Source organism: Scardinius erythrophthalmus, assembly GCF_964197995.2.
Source record: "Scardinius erythrophthalmus genome assembly, chromosome: 4".
Lineage (NCBI taxonomy): Eukaryota > Metazoa > Chordata > Actinopteri > Cypriniformes > Leuciscidae > Scardinius > Scardinius erythrophthalmus.
Genome location: NC_138224.1, coordinates 9962877 through 9983492, shown reverse-complemented (window position 1 = coordinate 9983492; position 20616 = coordinate 9962877). Strand labels below are relative to the sequence as shown.

At 39.0% G+C, this 20616-nt stretch overlaps 1 protein-coding gene across 4 annotated transcripts in view; it reads right to left on the bottom strand.

The window, feature by feature from the left end:
• Positions 1-3749: 3749 nt before the first annotated feature.
• tmem178bb (transmembrane protein 178Bb) overlaps positions 3750-20616 on the bottom strand; it is a 118304-nt gene continuing 101437 nt past the window's right edge. For all 4 annotated transcript variants that reach the window (XM_081362681.1, XM_081362682.1, XM_081362683.1 and 1 more), the window contains 2 exons: positions 10610-10747; positions 3750-5952 (listed from right to left, as the gene is read on the bottom strand). In XM_081362681.1, coding sequence (XP_081218807.1) covers positions 5702-5952; positions 10610-10747 — 389 coding nt within the window. In that variant the 3' untranslated portion in view covers positions 3750-5701. The remainder of the gene's footprint in view (positions 5953-10609; positions 10748-20616) is intronic.

Genomic DNA, 20616 nt, shown 5'->3' with positions numbered 1-20616 from the left:
GTTTCTGCCTCCTCCTCGAGTTTGCCCCCTATTTTTCATCCTTGTGCTTTTCTCTCTCGACTTTCTCTGGATCCATTTCAACGGTTAGCACAGTTGATCAGATAACCTCATATTTGTTGCCAAGGTGGTTTTACTTGCCTTAAATGTCAGCAAGTGAACTTCATTGATATGTCTCGCTAGCCTTACTTTTTTTTTTTCTTCAGTTGGTAACACTTTACAAAATTGAACATTTGTTAACATTGGTTAATGCGTTAACTAAAAATAAACAATTCTTTGATGGCAATTTTTAATCTAGGTTAATGTTCATATACACATTTAGCATTTCAAATTGTAGAAATTAATATAATGTATTATGAACAAAAATTTGTAAAAATAGTGAATTTACAAATAACAAAAATGTTTTTTGTTAGTTCATGATTACTAATGTTAACTAACTGAACATTATTGTAAAGTGTTACCCTTTTTAAATTGTATTTATTGTTGCAATATAACTTTTTAATTGCCTGGAATTATAAAGGTCAGTACAATACACAGGTAAATATACAATACAGATGAACACAACAATGAGATTTTATTTTGTAATGATATTACATTCCACATTTTAACATTTTCCAGGATTTATTTTCTCTTTTTTTTTTTCTTAAACATTTTTTTACATTTGTATTTTTTTCAGGTACTCAACAGACACATTACTGATGAAAAAGAACCTTTAGTCTTCAGTGTCCCATTAAAAAAGTTGCAGTCTCACCGAATCTGCTACTTTTTTTCATTTATATTTTTACATTTTGAAGACAAAAATATTCCCACTCCTATTTCCCATCCCACCCACTCAAAAAAAGAAAAAGAAAGAAAGGCTGACAACTGTTGGCTGTGATGTAAACACATTTGTGTGAATATAATGTGGAGTGTGTTCATGAATAAGGGAATCTTTGATCCTGAGCCCATTCATCACCTACATGCCCAACGCTTTATGATCTTTCATTGAGGAGAGTCCTTAAAAAGCGACTGTTAGTTTTTATTCATTGCCCGAGTTTTTATAAGACTGACTGAAATATTTCACTATATGCATCACAATGATCCATACGAAGCTTATGCAATGCAGTTCACTACCTGTTCACTACCCAATTAAGCAGTAATTCAAAGTCTTTCTTCTTGGCATCTGATGCGAGCATCTGCCCTTCAGTGCTCTTTGGTGTCTTTATACTCCGTGATTGAACACCCCTCTCTGCTTTGTTGAAGAAGGAAAAAATGTTTTTAAATATTATTTCTCAAGTAGGACCGTGCAAGGATGGCGTTTTGGTTTATTTGAGAGAAATGTTGAGTACAACCAGCGGCTGACCCCATTTATGTCTTCGCCTAGGAGCGTAATCCGTGGACTGAAATAAATATTTTCCTCCTAAGTGTGTCAAGGAACACTATCTTATATAAGGCCAGATGGGCTTATTGCGAGATGCCTCTGAAAACAGATTGTTATTGTGTATTTATGCATGTTTTCTGTTGCATGCATATTGTAATCAAGCATTGTGGAGTTTGTTTCGTCGATTTGTCTTTAGGCGCTGCTTCTGGAAAGTGTGGAGAAGTCTTCTGGAGATATGTAATTTCATGGCCAATTGCATTGTCAGCATGCAACAATGTCTTTTTTCTTGAATACTGCCACACAAATCACCCAGAGCGCCCATACATATGTCAGAAACCTCTGAACGCTCTCTGTGAAGACTGCTGAACTCATATATGGTGAAGGAGAAATGAAAATTGTGTTGAAAGATCCCATGAAATGGTTTGACAAGCGCAGTTTGGAAGTTGTTGGGATGTTTAATTCTGAAATGGCTTGCAGCCTTTAGTTTGCCACAGCTCTGCAAAACTCACTTGGCAACCTGTATCACGAACGATGTGATGAAAACACTTTCAAAATGGATGACGACTTGCCGTTTCTTTGAGATGGTCCTCACTGCAGAGCACGAAATCCAGGGCCCACCTTACATATACCTAAACCTACCCATCTTCACGCCCTGATCCCTAAACCCACCCCTAAACCTACCCATCTCCACGCCCTGATCCCTAAACCCACCCCTAAACCTACCCATCTCCACCCCCTGATCCCTAAACCCACCCCTAAACCTACCCATCTCCACCCTCTGATCCCTAAACCCACCCCTAAACCTACCCATCTCCACCCTCTGATCCCTAAACCCACCCCTAAACCTACCCATCTCCACCCCCTGATCCCTAAACCCACCCCTAAACCTACCCATCTCCACCCTCTGATCCCTAAACCCACCCCTAAACCTACCCATCTCCACGCCCTGATCCCTAAACCCACCCCTAAACCTACCCATCTCCACCCTCTGATCCCTAAACCCACCCCTAAACCTACCCATCTCCACGCCCTGATCCCTAAACCCACCCCTAAACCTACCCATCTCCACCCCCTGATCCCTAAACCCACCCCTAAACCTACCCATCTCCACGCCCTGATCCCTAAACCCACCCCTAAACCTACCCATCTCCACGCCCTGATCCCTAAACCCACCCCTAAACCTACCCATCTCCACCCTCTGATCCCTAAACCCACCCCTAAACCTACCCATCTCCACCCTCTGATCCCTAAACCCACCCCTAAACCTACCCATCTCCACGCCCTGATCCCTAAACCCACCCCTAAACCTACCCATCTCCACCCTCTGATCCCTAAACCCACCCCTAAACCTACCCATCTCCACCCCCTGATCCCTAAACCCACCCCTAAACCTACCCATCTCCACGCCCTGATCCCTAAACCCACCCCTAAACCTACCCATCTCCACCCTCTGATCCCTAAACCCACCCCTAAACCTACCCATCTCCACCCTCTGATCTCTAAACCCACCCCTAAAACTACCAATTTCCACCCCTTAGATCTGGATCCAACTCCCCCCCTGGATCTCATGTACTGCAGTGAGGTGCTACTGGTTTCTTTTGCAACCAATTGATGGTTGTTGAAGGAACTGAAGTACGAGCATCAATGCAAACCATGATGCTTTGTTTCTTGCTATTGCTATTTTGAAGCAGGTGATATTTATGATTTAGGGGCTGTTTTACACTACACCGTTTTCATCTAAAAATGTAAAACTTTGTATGCGTTTTGGCCGTTCGTTTGCGTTTTGGCTGCCTGAAAACGCAAAGTTTTGAAAACGGGTTTCAAAGTGCACGTTTTTGAAAATGGTCTCCGTGTAAACAATAAAAACGCCAATCTCTGAAGACGATGACGTCACGCACATGCTTATTACGTGTTCAGTCTTTCATCGCCATCTAATGGCCTGGCAGCAGAATACAGGGTTTTTAGTCGTTTTCACGGATCCGTGCGAATGGGGACCATTTTGACAATGGTGTCGTCTAAAGGCGGAAAACTCAAAGGAAAAACTTCTCTGTTTTAAGCATATCGTTGTTGTGTAAACGTACCCTTAGAGGGAAGCAACATTCTCGTTTAGCTCCAATCCTAATTAAACACACCTGAAGCAGCTAATCAAGGTGTTCAGGATTACTAGCAACTTGGCAGGTTTTTGGAGCAGTTTAGAGCTAAACTCTGCAGGATTGGACACACCAGCTTTAGAACCATGAATATACATGTGAGTGAAATGAAAGTCATCAATTTACATTGGTCTGTTATGCCAGAAGAGAAAAATTATACATTTCGTTTTACCCAAGTTTTGACCAATTTTAATTTCCAGTTTTCAACTATTTTTGTTTTAATAATTTTTCTTTTTTTTATTAATTTAATGATTTTACCAGAATCTTTCCATGATTGTTCAAGTCTGTAATGTTACTGTGGTACATTACTGTGTATACCAATACTGTGGATTGGCTTGGAAGCCATCTATATTATTTGGAAGCTTGTTTCCGCAACAGAATCAAAAATAAAGCTAACTGCGAGAATTTCACAATTCTGACTTTTTTTCTCACAATAATAGTTTAATAATAGTTTTGGCAAATCTCCCTTCTAGAAATCTGTAAACATGGTCTTGCGGCAAAGCTAAATGTCCTAGCGTAGGGTTTTGGCATGTTTGATTGAGTGTGTCGATTCACCAATGAACCTCGATGCGTATGTCCCATCATAACACGCTGCTCGAGTGGTTGTTCATGTGTTCGTTGCATATGATATGGGTATTAAAATGTTTCTGATGGCAAGAACGAATGCATGAGAAGAGAAATAATGCAAAAAACCAATCGCATATTGGCTTAGGGATTGTATTAAGCTTGTGCTTGCCGCTCATCCTCCATTTGGAGGTCACGATTCTTCAGATGTACCTCTTTTGTGCACCGCTGCTGTCTCATGTAATCAGGAGGCACTTACATACCCCATCCTGTTTTGGGAGTCCCCTTTGAGTAAAGAGACGCACGGTGAAACAGAGGAAGAAGTTGGATTCAAATGAGGATTTCTTTTGTCAGCGCGTAGATGCTTTCAGAAGAGAAGTCAGCATGCGTTCTCATCAAATGGCATATATTCCTCCTTGCAGACAAGCTTAAGGCAGTAACAGTGTGATGTTGAGTTGTGTTTCTGTCTGTGTGTACTACGTCAGTCGTGTCTACAGGGACTATGTGTTCAGAATCTTTCCTTTCCAGTAATTCTTGGTTTAACAAAAGAGCCTACCTGATTTCCCCCAAGGCAGGTTTTTGATTTTATGCGTTATAATTTTTTTCTGTTGTTGGGTTGGGATTGTGTGATTGTATGGAGACTACAAAACACTCTCACCCACACATATCAATAATACATAATTTGCACACGCTTCCTACACACTCATTCACACTGATGATGACTGTAATTACAAAAAAAAAAAAAAAAAAACTGAGAAAGAAGCACATATTAAAATTGAAAGCATGTTAGAAATGTCCGCTGACACCATTTGGATATGAATAAGAAATGAAACATGGAAAATGCTCCAATGTCCCTCCCATTCAGATGTTTTTTTCTTTTCTGGAGTATTATAGGTATTATTTTTCTCTTTACAATTTGCTGTACAGCGGGAGTAATATAACGTCACGAGCAGGCATCTCCAATTCCTGAAAACGTCCAGAGATGCTCGTTTATACACGAGCAGATCCTTCAGCCACATCCCAAGAGGCATTGTGATAGTCTCCAGGGCCCGAGACAAATCAGCCGATTAACCACAACAGATCCAAATCGCATCAAATTCATTGTCCTCTCATGTGAAAGGGCCTCATGGTCCCTGGGCTTGAAACATTGGCACTGGACCTCCATACTTGCACATATGCCGTCCAGATACAAATACCATAGTCTCCAGGTTTGGCAGTTTTTAGGCATCAGTCTGCATGTCAATATCCATCCGTCCGTGTCGGAATGAGCAATATTGTCTTTTTTTTTTTTTTTTACTTCATTCGTCACCGTTTTCTTGTGCTCACTAAAGTCACAACATCGACAGAACAAACTTTTTCTGTGCAGGATCTTGATGACGGAAAGGCCCACCGATATATTATCTTTACAATTATTCGTGGTATTTTTTATTTCTTTTAAACGATCAGGACACTCAGTTGTAAATTCACACACATGGTTAAAAAATGGCATTTGTGGCCCGTTTGGTGAGATTAGAAATGATTCTAAATGAATTTATGATTTTTATCTTCAGTTATGGTCTTTTTGATGCGTTTTTGTCCCCCAATTGTCCAGCTGCACGCGTCGGGCTAGGGGATTTTCAGAGGCCGTCTCTTAACACACGGTGCCGTTTTCTTGGCGAGATTTAGGGCACGTGGAGCGAGGGATCGGCTGTATGGAGGGCGCCAGTGTGCAGAAGAAGCCAGCGATGAGGGACAGGCCCAAACCACCCCAGGCGCAGAACATTGACCAACCGTAACCGTGACTGATGTCGTCTGGCAGGCCGTATATGTAACGAGGGTAACGGGACAGCTCGAAGTTGATGCCTGCTACACAGGTACACAAGGAAATGATGCAAAATGTGCCTGAAAAAAAGAAGAGAAAGACAATCATCAGATTATTTCAGCAGCTTTGTTCCAAAAACCTTATGAGTTGCCTTGCTGTGTACTTTCTAAGGCAACATCCCAGCTTGAGTTTAATACATTTCCAATGCTGATTTTGAGAGATACGGTCTAGTTTTATTGACATTTGCAAATCTTTCTGTAGAGGTTTTCATAAAATAAAATGCACAGATATTGGTACATTTTTATGGAACTTTATGAATGCGTTTTAGTTGACCCGCTTGTCGGAACTGAGAGCTAACCCGAACGCTATAACTCATTCAAACTATATTCAAACTCGTTCAAAAGAAGCAGAGTTCCACAAGAGTCAAAAGATCCTGTTCTTTTGGCATCATTCAGTCTAGAAACTCTCCATTTTAAGACCTTGCAAGCTTGTAAGTGATGGTCCCAACTAGAGAACAAACACTTAAGATGTCAAGTTTAACGAGACAGATTGGTTCGGAGATGGCATATCTTGAGTCAAAAGGTTGTTTGATCCCCAAGACAGAGGCTTAAAACAGACCTTCTTTTAAGACCTCTGAGTGACCTCTTAAACGCAGGACTGAAGTCCTCTAAAAACCACAGAGAGTACCTTCTCATATCATATCATTCCAAAACAATGCTAGACGGACTTATAATCAAACATTGTTCAACTGCATAATTCTATATCATGTTTATAGATATGCTTATAAAATTTTTGGCATAATTTTAGAGTAGCTATATTTTAGACTGCACATACATGCACAAATAAATATGAATGAATTTTTGAAGACTGGAGAACAAAAACATCACAAATTATTCAAATAGTTTCAAATGTTTTTGTGTTTTAGTAGAAATTACTACTTTATTTCAGCAAGGATGCATTAAATTGATCAAAAGCGACAGTAAAGACATCTATAATGGTACAAAAGCATAAATTATAAAGCATTATTTAAAAACTTTTTTTCATCTTTCTATACTAATCAAAGAATCCTTTATCATGACATGCAACAAAAATATTAAGCAGCACAACTGTTTTCAACATTGATAATAAAATAAGAAATGTTTCTTGAGCATCAAATCAGCATATTAGATTACACTGAAGACTGGAGTAATGATGCTGAAAATTCAGCTTTGTGTCAGGAATAAATTATGTTTTAAAATGTATAGTTTAAAATAGAAAAATGATTTGAGACGTCATTTCAAAATAATACTGTTTTTACTGTATTTTTGATCAAAGAAATGTAGCCTTGGTGAGCATAAGATACTTCTTTAAAAAAAAGAAAAAGCTTATACTATATTTGTAATTGAATTAGCCAATTGTGATTCCAATTGGAGCATTATTTTAATTTTATTTGAACATTTTAGCTTCAGTCACGTCATAATCTTTATGCTGCCTACTATTTGAAATCTTCATTTCTTTGCAAATGCATCTTAAAATGTTGCATAGATTGCCAGTAATACTTAATATTTACTCAGTAGTTTTTGGAACAAAACTAGTGTTACGTAATATGTTATTACATAACATTGCAGTGACATTTAATCATCCAATAGCAAACATAGCATAACTCTTTTTTTCAAAAGCCTTGCTTGTTACATGCATTACAAGCTCTATCCACATGTCGAGCAAGTACAAGCATACACTAGTATAGATAACGTTGTCGTAAAATGGCAGTCGTTAAAGAGCTCTAACAAACTCCTTTTCCTGCACCAAGTGACTGAGCAAACATTCAGAGGTGATTCATCCTGCCATAATCTGACCCTCAGTGCTCCTTCTGCCTTTATAATTTAGCATCTTAATTGGGTTTTTAATTGCCATCTCATTATTCAGACATAGGGCATTACATTAATCCAGTGCACATCTTAATTGCGTCTCAGCTTTGCTCTCTGTGGTGCTCCGCCACTCTTATGAGAGCGGAGAGAGTGACGCAAAACAAGTCAGCCGCTTCCTGTGAATAACAGAATATCAGAACGCACAGTAACCAGGCCACAGGCTGTGTTGACTGGTGTGAGCATCTGTGTAGTGAGGTGATGAGCTTGTGGGTGCGTTCAAAAGACCAGACTCAATATTGCTTGCCTTAAAGTGAGATAAGAGATCAGGAGATAATTGATATTACATAATCGCTTTAATGCTGGCTTCCTGGCTGTCATTCATTAATTAATGCAGTCTTGGGGTGACTTGCGTAGGAATTATTGACTACTGCATTATGCAGTAACTCATGTTAAGTCACCTTTATTTAGGCTATATAGCGCATTATACTGCACATTGCAGATTGTTTCAAAGCAGCTGCACAGTTATGAACAGGAAAATAAGTCAGTGATGCAAACTTCATCAAACAAGAGAATTCAAATTTAGCTGTAAAGCAGCTCTAAATAGAAAAATAATGTCATTATTGAGCTATATGGCTGACAGTGGATGTTAGTGGATATATATATCTGAAGATATGCTATCTGTCACCAAGACATTAAGGTCCTTCAAGTCCTGAAGGTTGCGAGGTAGAGTCACCGTGGATCGAACTTGTTTGTCCAGCACATCCCACAGATGCTCAATTGGATTGTGATCTGGGGACTTTGGAGGCCAGGGCAGCACCTTGAACTCCTCCTGCAATATGTGCAGTGTGGCAGGGTGCATTATTCTGCTGAAAGAGGCCACTTCCACCAGGGAACACCATTGTCATGAAGGGGTGTACCTGGTCTATAACAATTTTTAGGTAGGTGGCACATGTCAAATTTATGTCAACATGAATGGCCGGACCCAGAACATTGCCCAGAGCATCACACTCCCCTCACCGGCTTGTCATCGTCCCACAGTGCATCCTGGTGCCTTCACTTCCCCAGGTAAACGGAGCACACGTACACGGCTGTCCACGTGAAACCGGGACCCTTCGGATCAGGCAACTTTCTTCCACTGCTCCAAGGTCTGAAGGTGGACAGGGGTCATTATAGGCACTCTGATTGGTCAACGGCTGCACAGCCCTGTACACAGCAGAGTTGCGATGCGCTGTGTGACTTGGACCAGACGGGATAGTCTTCGTTGCCCTCGTGCATTGATGAGCTTTGGCTCCTAACACCCTGTCATCGCTTTGTGGTTTGTCCCTCCTTGGACGACTGATGGCAAATTCTCACCACTGTTGACCAGGAGCAACCACAAGCCCTTTCAGAGGTACTCTGACCCAGTCGCCTTGCAGGTTATTGTTTTATTTTAATTATTGCTTGTACAGCACTTTGGTAAACCCTCGGTTTTTTTAAAAGTGCTATATAAATAAACATTGAGTTGAGTTGAGTTGATAACAATTTGGCCTTTGTCAAATTTGCTCAGATCTTTATTCCCGCTCATTTCTCCTGCATACAACACTTTGATTAAGATAACTGATTGTTTGCTTACCATCTAATCTACCTAGACCTTAATATGTGGCCTTGGAGATGATCAATGATATCCGCTTCACCTGTGACACCTGTGGTCATAGTCAGTGTGTGTGTGTATATATATATATATATATATATATATATATATATATATATATATATATATATATTACACACAACATATTTAAAACAATTTGCTTCTTAGTAAAATGTATTTTACTCTTTATGTTGTTATTTTGTTTATTAGATTTTATGTAACTCAGCTTCCAGTCACAATAACTTGGATGGAAAAAACATTTGAGAGAGGTTTTCCCATTAGTGCAGTGTTTCCCAACCATGTTCCTGGAGGCACATCAACAGTACACTTTCTTTTTTTTTTTTTTTTTAACTCTTCCAAATCAAACACACCTGATTGAACTCATCAGCTCATTAGTAGAGACTCCAAGATCTAAAATAAATTGGTCAGATAAGTGAAACATCCAAAATGTGTGCCTGCAGGAACAGGATTGGGAAACTAGCAGTGTAAAAATCCATTGCATTCATTTTTAATCAAAATTCAATGCAAGTCAATTAATAAATTATTTTTAATAATCACAGTAATAATAATAGTGATAATAATACCAAATGTATCACACTAATTTCTTATTCAAAAAAATGTCTTTATTGTTTTAGCTGTAAAAATTCACTTTTCCTAGAAGCAGGAGATACAAAGAGTGTGTTCAAGGTGAAAAGCATTTTATTCACATTTGATTAATTTATATCATATTATATTTATTATACATTTAGCTTTTATAAATAGCACCAAAATAATCTGAGCGATTATGTTGAATCTCGACCAAATTTCGGATTTCTTGATGCATTGCATCATTTAATAATTAATAAATTTCTTGTCCGAGATCTTCACATTAGAAATATAATTATATGTGACCCTGGATCACAAAACCAGTCATAAGTCGCACGGGTATATTTGTGGCAATAGCCAACAATAACATTGTATGGGTCAAAATTATCAATTTTTCTTTTATGCCAAAACTCATTAGGATATTAAGTAAAGATCATGTTCCATGAAGATATTTTGTGAAATTTCATATATAATCTCAATTTCAAAAAATGTACCCATGTGACTGGTTTTGTGGTCCAGGGTCACATTTAGAATATGCTATATAACTTAAACTGGCTGCAATTTCTAAATATTTTTTAAAAAACTTTTTACATTGTCTCAACATTGTATTCTGACTCAGCCGTGAACATACTTTAAACAACCTATATTGTCTGTATGTTTCTGAAGTCGACTTACCGCCCATGAGGAAGAGCAGGCCTGCCACATACTGCATGAGGCCACGGTCCCAACAGCATCCCAGCATCCCAATGATCCAGCCGAAGAGGATGATGGCCACCGCCATTCCCATAAATCCTGCAGTCATCCTCCGCAGATCTGTGGGCGGCGAGAAAGGCAAGTCAAACACATGACTCAGAGCTGATAAGGGCATGGCGTGAACACGGATGGCAAAATTACGCATTTTAATGAGTGCTTGAGGGATTCTGTAAGCCCTGTATTATTATATTATTATGTTATATTCTTATCTATTCACAACTTATTTTTTCAACCAGCATGAATCATGAGATGCTTTTAAACACTATTAAAGGAGTTTCTGTGTATTTTGGCCGCACTTCCTTTGATAATATGCTTCAACTCATCTGCTTTTGACAGGTAGTTTGTTGTAGCAGAACTAAACTAATAAAAAAATAAAAAAATATGACTGCAAATATAGTTCACAAATTCTAAAAATCATAGATCACTGCACTTGCCCTATAAATCACTATAATGCCCTATAGTTTGTTGTAGCAGAACTTTAAATAAAATAAAAAAATTAATATGACTGCAAATATAGTTCACAAATTCTATAAATCATAAATCACTGCACTCGCCCCACTGTGAGTGTGTGTGTGCGGCCACACGCTGAGTGTGACTGGGTTGACTCTGTGTTAGCTAGAGGGTAGGTCACAGCATTTGTGTTGGTTTGCTCTTTTTTAATCTCACAGTTGAATTCTCACAGAACAGGAGAGGTGGCAGGCCCAAAACGCTGGGCACGGTGGTTTATGCCAGCCAACTGTGAAAGGGTCACAGAGTTCACCTCAGGGCAGACGCAACTCTAGATGAGCATGCTGTAAGAGAGCTTTAAAAACTAAAATCTAAAATGTCAGATATTTATTAAACAGAAATTCATTATTCCCACTTCTCTGCTGTGAGACGTTATAACTTAAACAGTGTTTGTTATTACTTAAACTGAAAGTGTCAGATTTCATGAGTGTTTCTTCTGGGGTTGCAACTGGATCTCTTTTGTTTGCTGCAACTTTATATCTCACAATGTGACTGCATTTGTCATATTTTCAACTTTTTTACTCACAATGGCCCTCATTTATCAATCTTGCGTAGAAATGGGCGTATATATTGGCGTAAGATTATGCTTACACTCTTCTCATCGCCTGATTTATGAAGCTGTGCGTACCTTTGAAATTCTGGTGTACGCAATACCTGCCCTTGATAAATGCCGCGGCTGAAATCGATCGTCATTAGAATAACACGCCCCTATATATTCAAGTCTCCGCTCCCCCCACGCCCTCATTTTACGCCATGGACACACGGAAGACGGCAAATTAAAGAGAAACTTCTTTGAGAAAGAGAAAGCGAAACCAGGGAAGTGGAAAGAAACAAAATTGATTTCTAGATTTTTATTATTAATGACGCTTATTGTTATTTAGAAGAAGAATGTCGTTATTATTATTTGTATTATTATTATTATTTAAAAGAAGAAGAATGGCATTTTTATTATTTTGTCAGTCTGAATTATTTTTTTGGTCATTGAAAGCCTTTCATTTCTAAACCCAGTCCGTGCATACCTGCCGGGCCTAACCCTGGCCTAACCATCGTTTCAAAGAATAGTACAACGGCGAGCGCGTCGAGTATAAACGCCTCGTCCGTTTGGGGAGGTGCGCGCGCAGTCTGCGGAGACTCGCGCTGCGGAGCCAGGCGAAAGTATAAACAAAACGTCAGGTAAAGCGCACAGGCTCGCAACTTAAGGAATACATATGCCTACAATTCAAATGCTTTGGTAAAGTCACACAAATTAAACATTGAAGTCCATGTTGCACAAAAATAAACACTTAATTTTATAATTACTATGTTGCTGTTTTTTTACAGTGGGTCATAATATATTATATCTTTTAGTTTGTCAGTGCGTTTTGTGGTGTTAGGAATTGTTTTTCTGCGCATTCCCGCACTCAAAACGTGCGTACACCACCTCCTGAGCAGGTGTAGGATTTGAGCGTGCCGTACGCCAAAGTCCATATTGATAAATCTCAAAGTCACCGTGGTTTTGGGTGTACGCCCGGTGTACGCTGGAAATTTGGTGTACGCACTTTTGATAAATGAGGGCCATTGTGATTTTATTTCTTACAGTTGCAACTTTATTTCTCATAACTGCGACTATTTTTTGCAGTTTTTCACATTATCTCTCATAATCTGACTATTTCTTACAATTGCAATTTAAGCTTCATTTCACACAATGTGACTTTCTTACAATTGCAACTTTGATCCTTGTAGCTGTGACTATTTGTTATTTTCAACTTTATTTGTCAAAATCTGACTATTTATTACAATTGCAACTTTGTTCCTTGTAACTGTGACTATTTGTCATATTTTGAACTTTATTTCTTACAATGACTTTATTTCTTATACAATTGCATCTTCGTTTCTCGTAACTGACTATTTGTCGCATTTTCAACTTTATTTCACACAATGTGACTATTTCTTACAACTTTTCTCTTAACATCTCACAGCGTGATTATATTTTTTCTATTTCTGATTTTAACTAGGCCTATTTCTCAAAACGCAACTATTTCTCGCAGCTGCAACTTTGTTTTGCGACTAACAATGTGACTAATCTTGTATTTGCAACTTATCTCACAATTGCGGTTTATATTTTAGTGTGACTTTATATCTCACGATATGACTTCTATTTTTTTACTGAAATGACCATAGTAGTGCCGTTCGTGTCTCGTAAAATGCTTCATGAAGTGTTTTACAGACTTGTGCCATCTCAACTTTCATGTTCGGTTGTATTTCACTCACTTATAAGGTGTCTGGAAACTGTTTGACTTTGCAGTCCTTTGGGAAAGCTCATTTATGACCCTTAGATATGGTTTACTGTAAGTTACTGCCACAATAAAATAGAGCAGAGCCTTCACAACAATGAAACAGTTGGGTTGAAATAAGCAAGGTTAAGTTATAAATGAATCCCTTTCTTACTGAAAATGAGTTTAAAGAGAAGATATAGTAGCCAAGTCATGTACTATCAAACACATTGTGGTTTAAAAAAAGCTCACAAGACTGTTATTTAAACATTGAGTCAGGCTACAAACACCGCCTTGGGAACAGCCCACACAATATTTGTTACATCATAAAATAGGCTCTTAAATTGTAGAAATGGAGTAGCATCAGTTAGCGTGTAGGCAACAGCGTGCGTTATGAAACAATAGTTGCTCAGGTATACTGTGGTCATGTAAATTTCTATAGATTATACACAAGTTGTACCCATATCAGGCAGAATAGCTTTGCGGTCATCAATGACTTCATCTCTCTGGAGAAATGCAAGAGAGAAACTGGTTTACATAAATTCAGGAGCCTTTCTTGGTTGGATTCACATTATAAATGCTGTTTGCTATGTGAATAACAGCTTTGATTTCTCATGTTGAGAGAAACATTTTATGCCCCAGAGAGCAAAATATTGAATCCTAGTTTCTTAAAGGTTCTTATGCAATCTGCAGACTGATGTTAAACCAGACTGTCAGCAACGTTCAAAATGTATGTTAACTAGAACAGAGGGTCTACGAGAGTAGAAGAGCACAGAATGCTAGACAGGCACCTCTACTGGAGACAGGCCAGGAGAAGTCTCTGTAGTTGGCCCTCTCCTTTTGTTTGATATTCTTGTCGTTTTTGTATCTCTGTGTTTCCTAACCTGCTGGGCTTCCAGATGTGTCAGGTTCTGTCAGATCATTGTTCCCCTCACTCTCGAGGGCTGAATGAAAGAGCAGCCTGTAAATGCTGTACTGCAAGCAAATGTGTGCTTTCAAAATCTCTGAAGGGGAAGGGTGTAGAATTATGTCTTACACTGGATCTTTGCCAATTAGATACTTTTTAATCAAAGTGAGGGAAATGCATAGGGAGAATGGACTGTACTGAAGCTTGATTTCTCTGAATTCACAACCGGAAATGTCAGATCTTTCGAATGCAGTTTTTCCACTCTGGAATATGCCATGAATACCTAAAATGACAAAGTGCTCCCTTAGGGCTGGACCTGATGAGATTATGCTTCCTCAAAATGAAATGTATAGTCAGGGTTTGAAACTTTTACCCACTGTTTTAGTGGTGAACACTGTTAGGATAGACATAAAGAGACCGTTTACTCACCTTCCAAACCTGTATGACTTTTTTCTGTTGTGGAACACAATGGAAGGTATTTAAAGTTGGGATCCAGTCATTGGAACCCATTGATTTCATTGTATAGACCACACAAAAACAGACATTTTCCAAAATATCATCTTTTGTGTTCCACAGAAAGAAAGTCATTTTGGTTTGGAAAGACATGAGGATGAGTAAATTATGCGATTTCTTCCCCCCTTAAGTCATACCAAATCAACTGAATATCAGTAGTCGACGGGAAATGGCTTTTGCAACATTTATTTACATAATGTGATGTACTTTTGAGATAAACAAATTTGAATAACGAATATTAAGCAATAAAAGGTTGGATCCATTGGCAAATTAGGATTGTGGAAAGTTTCATCTCACAATGAATCAAGTTGTTTCAGAGTTATACAATTTTAATGAATGATTATTAAAACTACCTTTTTTTTTCCTTTGTAATACTGTGCATTGATAGATTGTGCACAAAAGGGTGTCTAAAGGAAGTAAATGTGTTCATATATTATTTAATGTCGACTTTAAGCCTTAATGTATTATCCAAACTCATTTTCAACCCAAATATTCCACTTGGGATCACCTTGAAAATTAAGTTTCACCTTTTTTCCAAATTTGAGTTCTGTTAGCAGCAGAGATACTTGTTCAAATTTGTACACAATTCCCTGAATTATCCACAGACCTCATGCATAATTCCACATCCATTCCGACATCCAGATCAGATCCCTGTGCTGTCTGTTAACATTCTGTGATCACATGGCTTTCCTGACTTCAAATTTATAATCTCTCTATTACAGAAGTAAATATAGACTAACCGCATGATCTAACCACATAATGGGCGTACCATTGAAAGCTAATGGGAAATGTGATTGATGTTGGACTGTTCATGGTGGATGACACCGTAATCGAATTGGGAAAAAAATTCTGACATAATCGAGTTGGGTTTACGCAGCTCTCGAAGTCTTGTAGTCCAGTATGTACACACTTGGGGTCTTACAAACATATGCTAACTGAATGATGGTAAATGAAAATCCACTTTATGAACATAAGGTCGAGTAAAAAATGGCCATGTGCTCCCTTCTGACAGGAAACTAATGGTCGCATCTGCTCAGGAGAAACTGATTTGCATGCCAACCATCAATGTGATGAAAATGAACACAAACTTTCTTGGCTAAATCCCTGTGCCGTCTTAGCCAATCCAGACCCTTAGAGCATTGTCGGGATCCCATTCAGATGATGTCAAACGTCTCTCAAGTCATACGACGACATTGTTTACAGGCAATCGAATCAGAGTGGGAAACACAAGCCTCTTTTCATCTCTGACCTTTAGGAGAAGTTGCTTTGGAGAGTTGCATCATTGTTAGAGGAATGCTTTTATCTGGAATGAGATGTGTTGCAGAGAGCACATGCAAATTTGACTGCTAAGGAACAAATGAAATGATAGCGGGGATACTGCTTGAGGAATAATGCGCATCAGCTTTATTTGCAGTAGTTTGACAGTTGCCATTTTTTAAAAGAATGCGAATAGTGAGACGTGAGTCAGAGTGGATAGTGGTTTATTAATTTAGAGAATCAAGTAACAGTGAAAATATGGATTTGCTGGTTATTAGCCTGAATCGTTTCTGTCGCACCCTCATTTTAATAGCATTCCTCCTACAAGTCATATCTGAAAGTGTGTTTTGGAGGAATTTTATTCTATTTCTTCAACATGTTTTAGTTGACAGGAACAGGAATTTTAAGGGCAAACAGAGGAGGAAACAGATTGAGACATGACATAATGCAGAATCGAACCTCTGATTGTCACATTAGCACCACGGCTTAATGCTCTGCGCTAACCGCTATGCCAAAGAACAGTTTTCTTGATTTTCTTTTCTTCTTCAGTAGCTTATTAGAAGTAGCCAAAACTACAATTTTGGCAATAGGTGCACAGAACGACACCAGGACACTATGTTACTTATGTTCAGTTTTACAATAACAAAAAGATTGTTGTCAAGTTTTGCCATCAGCCACAATCTTTGTGGCTTTGTTTTTCTGTTTCATCTTTCTGGACAGTAGTCCCCCTCCAGTATTTATTGGAAATAAAATTCTGTTATCCTCAAAAGTGGTATGTTTATGTCAAACTAATATGTCAAACTGATTCAGTCCATAAAAGCACGTCATGTTCTTCATTGAAATGAGTCTGCATGGTTTAGTGCAGTATGCGGTCATTTTTCTCTCCTGGCTTTGGGAAGGGATTACTTTTTTTTTTTTTTTTTTTTTTGTCACTGTGTGTCTCTTTTTTCCCTCTCTGTGTGGAATGGCCCCTGAAGGTAATAGAGCTTAATTTCATTATACCCCTTGTCGACCGCCACTGGGGAGAAAACAATTGTGAACTAAAATTAGATTACAGAAGACGGGATGGGAGAAGCTGGAAGAACATCATACTTATTTTTTCTGTATACTCAAGAGGACCATGTGTGTGACTGTTTACAAGGTAAAGTGGATGTAACACTGCATGTAGTTGGCACAACTTACAAGTCTTGTGCTATGTTGGGAATAGCATGCTATAATATGTCTGCAGTATGTGCACTGTGAGGGGTATGCAAATTAAAAATTTACAAAAGAAGTATGTCCAAATTACATTGCAGTGAGATTCTGAAGTGTGCATATGATGGACACTTAACTCTACACTTTACTTTTCTACTCAAAGCCAGGAGAGAAAAAACTATCCCATCAGGCCACGGGAGAGGATTTGTGAATGGCGGTGAAGCGATGATACTGGCGCTGGTAGATCACATGATAATGACAGCATGGCGAATGTAGTACATCCAGATTACATTCTATATAGAACTTACCTTTTAAGTAATGAAGTTATACTTATACAAAATAAGTACCTCCTCAAGAGAGTATGCGATTTCAAATGCAGCCATTGTGTTTTCGTTCATGTGCTTGTGTTTCCTTTCAGGTTAGTTTGTCTCCTTAGTTACTGAATCCTCCCTGTTTGTTACCTTGGTTACTGATTAGTCCCACCTGTGTCTAGTTTAGTTCTCTGTGTACATTTATACTCCCTATGTTATTCAGCTCACTGTCAGTTATCCTCATTGTCTTTGTCTTTCTACTCCCTGGTGGTCAGAGTTGCTGTCAGTCCTGTGGGATCTGCCAATCCGGCCGTGTAAAGCAATAGTGTCAGTGATAGGGGATGGACTGAGGCTATAGGCTGAGGGAGGTTACAGCTGGACAAGGCAATGTCAATAAGAGCTCACTTAGTGACCCACTGAGGGAATTGTTGAGTGACGGACAGCTGGCACTTCAGTCAAGCACTGCGCTGACGTGACGCTATCGACTGGCCATCAGGGAAGTCATCATGTCCTTGAGGACCGTGATCGTGCCTGCATATTTTGGTCAGTAAGCAAACCAGAGGATATCCTGTTCACTTTGTTTACACTGAAGGCAAATGTACAATTCAGAAACAGATTTCCAATAGGTTCTTTGTTTTGAGAGGCTGCTCACTGCAGAGCCAATGGGTTTAATATTCCCTGTCTCTCTACATAATGGGAGGAGCTTAAAGGTCAAGCCACACCCTAACCTTTCCCTATCCCTAAATATAATTAGGTCAAGCTCCACCCATTACGTCCAGAGACGGGGAGCTGGACATCATTTGGCTCTGCAGTGAGCAAGTTTTCAGGTAGCAGGCATCATATTTTATGTTAAGCATATGTTTTTAATAATTTGTGTATTTCCTGAAGTAGAAATGCGACAGAACCATTAGCAGTGCATCATGATGACAGATTATCAATTTCAGCTAAGGGCAAGTTCTACATTTAATGATACGCTAATGCTTCCTTCTGCTTTAGCTCAGTGTTTCCAATGCCACTTATATAAATGGGAGAAACTGTTACCCGGGATATGCCATCATAGTCCTGTCTTACAGTTAAAGGGGCCAATCACTGTTTAGATGCACCAGTCTGAAAATGTTGTATAGAATTTATGCTATCATTGTTATCCGACTTCATTTCTGTTTTGAAAAAGGCTATTGAAATGTAATTTTAAAGTAGATATTAGCTGCTTTGTAATAAAAGTGCACTAACCTTCCTTGAAGTATCTTGGTAAGGTTGAAGTACTTTTCAAATGTACCAGAATTTTTGTGCAAAATCGTTAATTGTAAAACAATTCTTGTGTAAATTGTTGTATTCAGTTTAATACAGCACATTACACTTTTGTTTTTCTTTTGTTTTGTTTTTTATATAGACAATTTACACAGAAATGCATCCGTTGTAAATCACTTTAAACACATCTGGCAAACGAAATATATATGGTGAAAGGCATTGCTTTGAATCAATATTCAGGCCAGGAAATAAGTTTAGTTAAGTTTATGCTCTGTATGCCTTATAATCTCCTCCTGTTCGGCTCAGAGATAAAGATGGTATCAGCGAATAAGATCTGCTTGTTTCAGAGAAGAAAGCAGCATCTGAATTTATGCATGCTGGCTGTGTACTTTGATAAATCAGGGGTCAAATCTTACAGACCAGAAGGTTAAACTGAACAACCACAAACATGCCGTTCTGCAAGCGCAGTAAAATGATCTATCTAAATCCATATCTCGCCATCAGAAAGCTTGCATATACGGTCACCGCTGGAATAAGTAAGCGTACAAATTCTGTCTGGACGTAACGTCCTCTCTGACCTCAGGACTTTATGCTGCTTAAAAAGAAAGTAATAATACAGGAAATGCATTATAGTGCAGATAAAAAGGACATGCGTGTATGATTAGATGAGTCGTCTATTGAAACTGGCCTTGTGAATAACTCCCGCCAATCATCATTCGCATTGAAAAGAGAACTGAAAGGGAGACTAGCAGAGATGAAAAAATAAAAGTGTTTTTTAATGAAGTGTCGAGGTTGAGCGGTTTTATGGAGCTGATGGCGGGAGCTCGATGACAGCCTATCGTTCAGGCTGCGCCGCAGTCCTGTGCATTACATCAATAAAGTGTCGATTTGCATGACGCCGCATGAAGGCTCTGGTGACGAAGCATCACGAGTGCTGACAGGCATTGAACACGAGGAGGGGCATGTAACTCAGCACTTTTGTGGCAGACCTTTTGATTTAATTTCCAATGCAACTCAAGAAAAGGCATTCTGGGTTTTTTTATGCACTGACTGCTTTCAACATGGCTTGAATTTCGATCTGATTAAGTATGCCGCTTCATAAATCGTGCACAACTGGTTTAAAAGCAACATTTGGAGCATCAAATTTTTACTCCTGTCACACAACATGATGTTTGATGCTCACAGTCCGATGCACAAACATACAGCATTCTATTTTTAATTACACATCAGATTCCAGTTCCAAGAGAGCTGATGAAAAGTGCAACAGCACATGGACATTTAAAAAACTGGATCAGTCCACTTGTCTGTGTTTGCGGCATTCCAGACCACAGTATGTAAGTGTTAGCTTGACTACGTCAGACTTCGTACTTCCGCTCAATTTCAGTTCGCTTCTGTACTCAGTCTGAGATAGCGACCGTTTTCCCCGTTTTCCTCTGGCCTCAAAACAGCCGGCCAATCAACGAACAGAGGGCGGGCTGAGAGCCGTGACGTAGACACTGATTGTACCGTGGATGCGCAGATTTACTTCACATAATCTGCAAAAGTCGTTCACAGCCATGTTCACTCCGGTATTTCACTCGATGGTTTTGTTTTCGCATCATACATGTGTTTACAGTGGAAGTTAGATGCGGCTGAGTCTGCGCATAACACACGCCATAACCAAACGTTATGTGATTGGCTTCCGGGTAACCAATGATTTTAAACTTCAGACAAGTGCCCCCCCCCCCACCCACCCCTTCG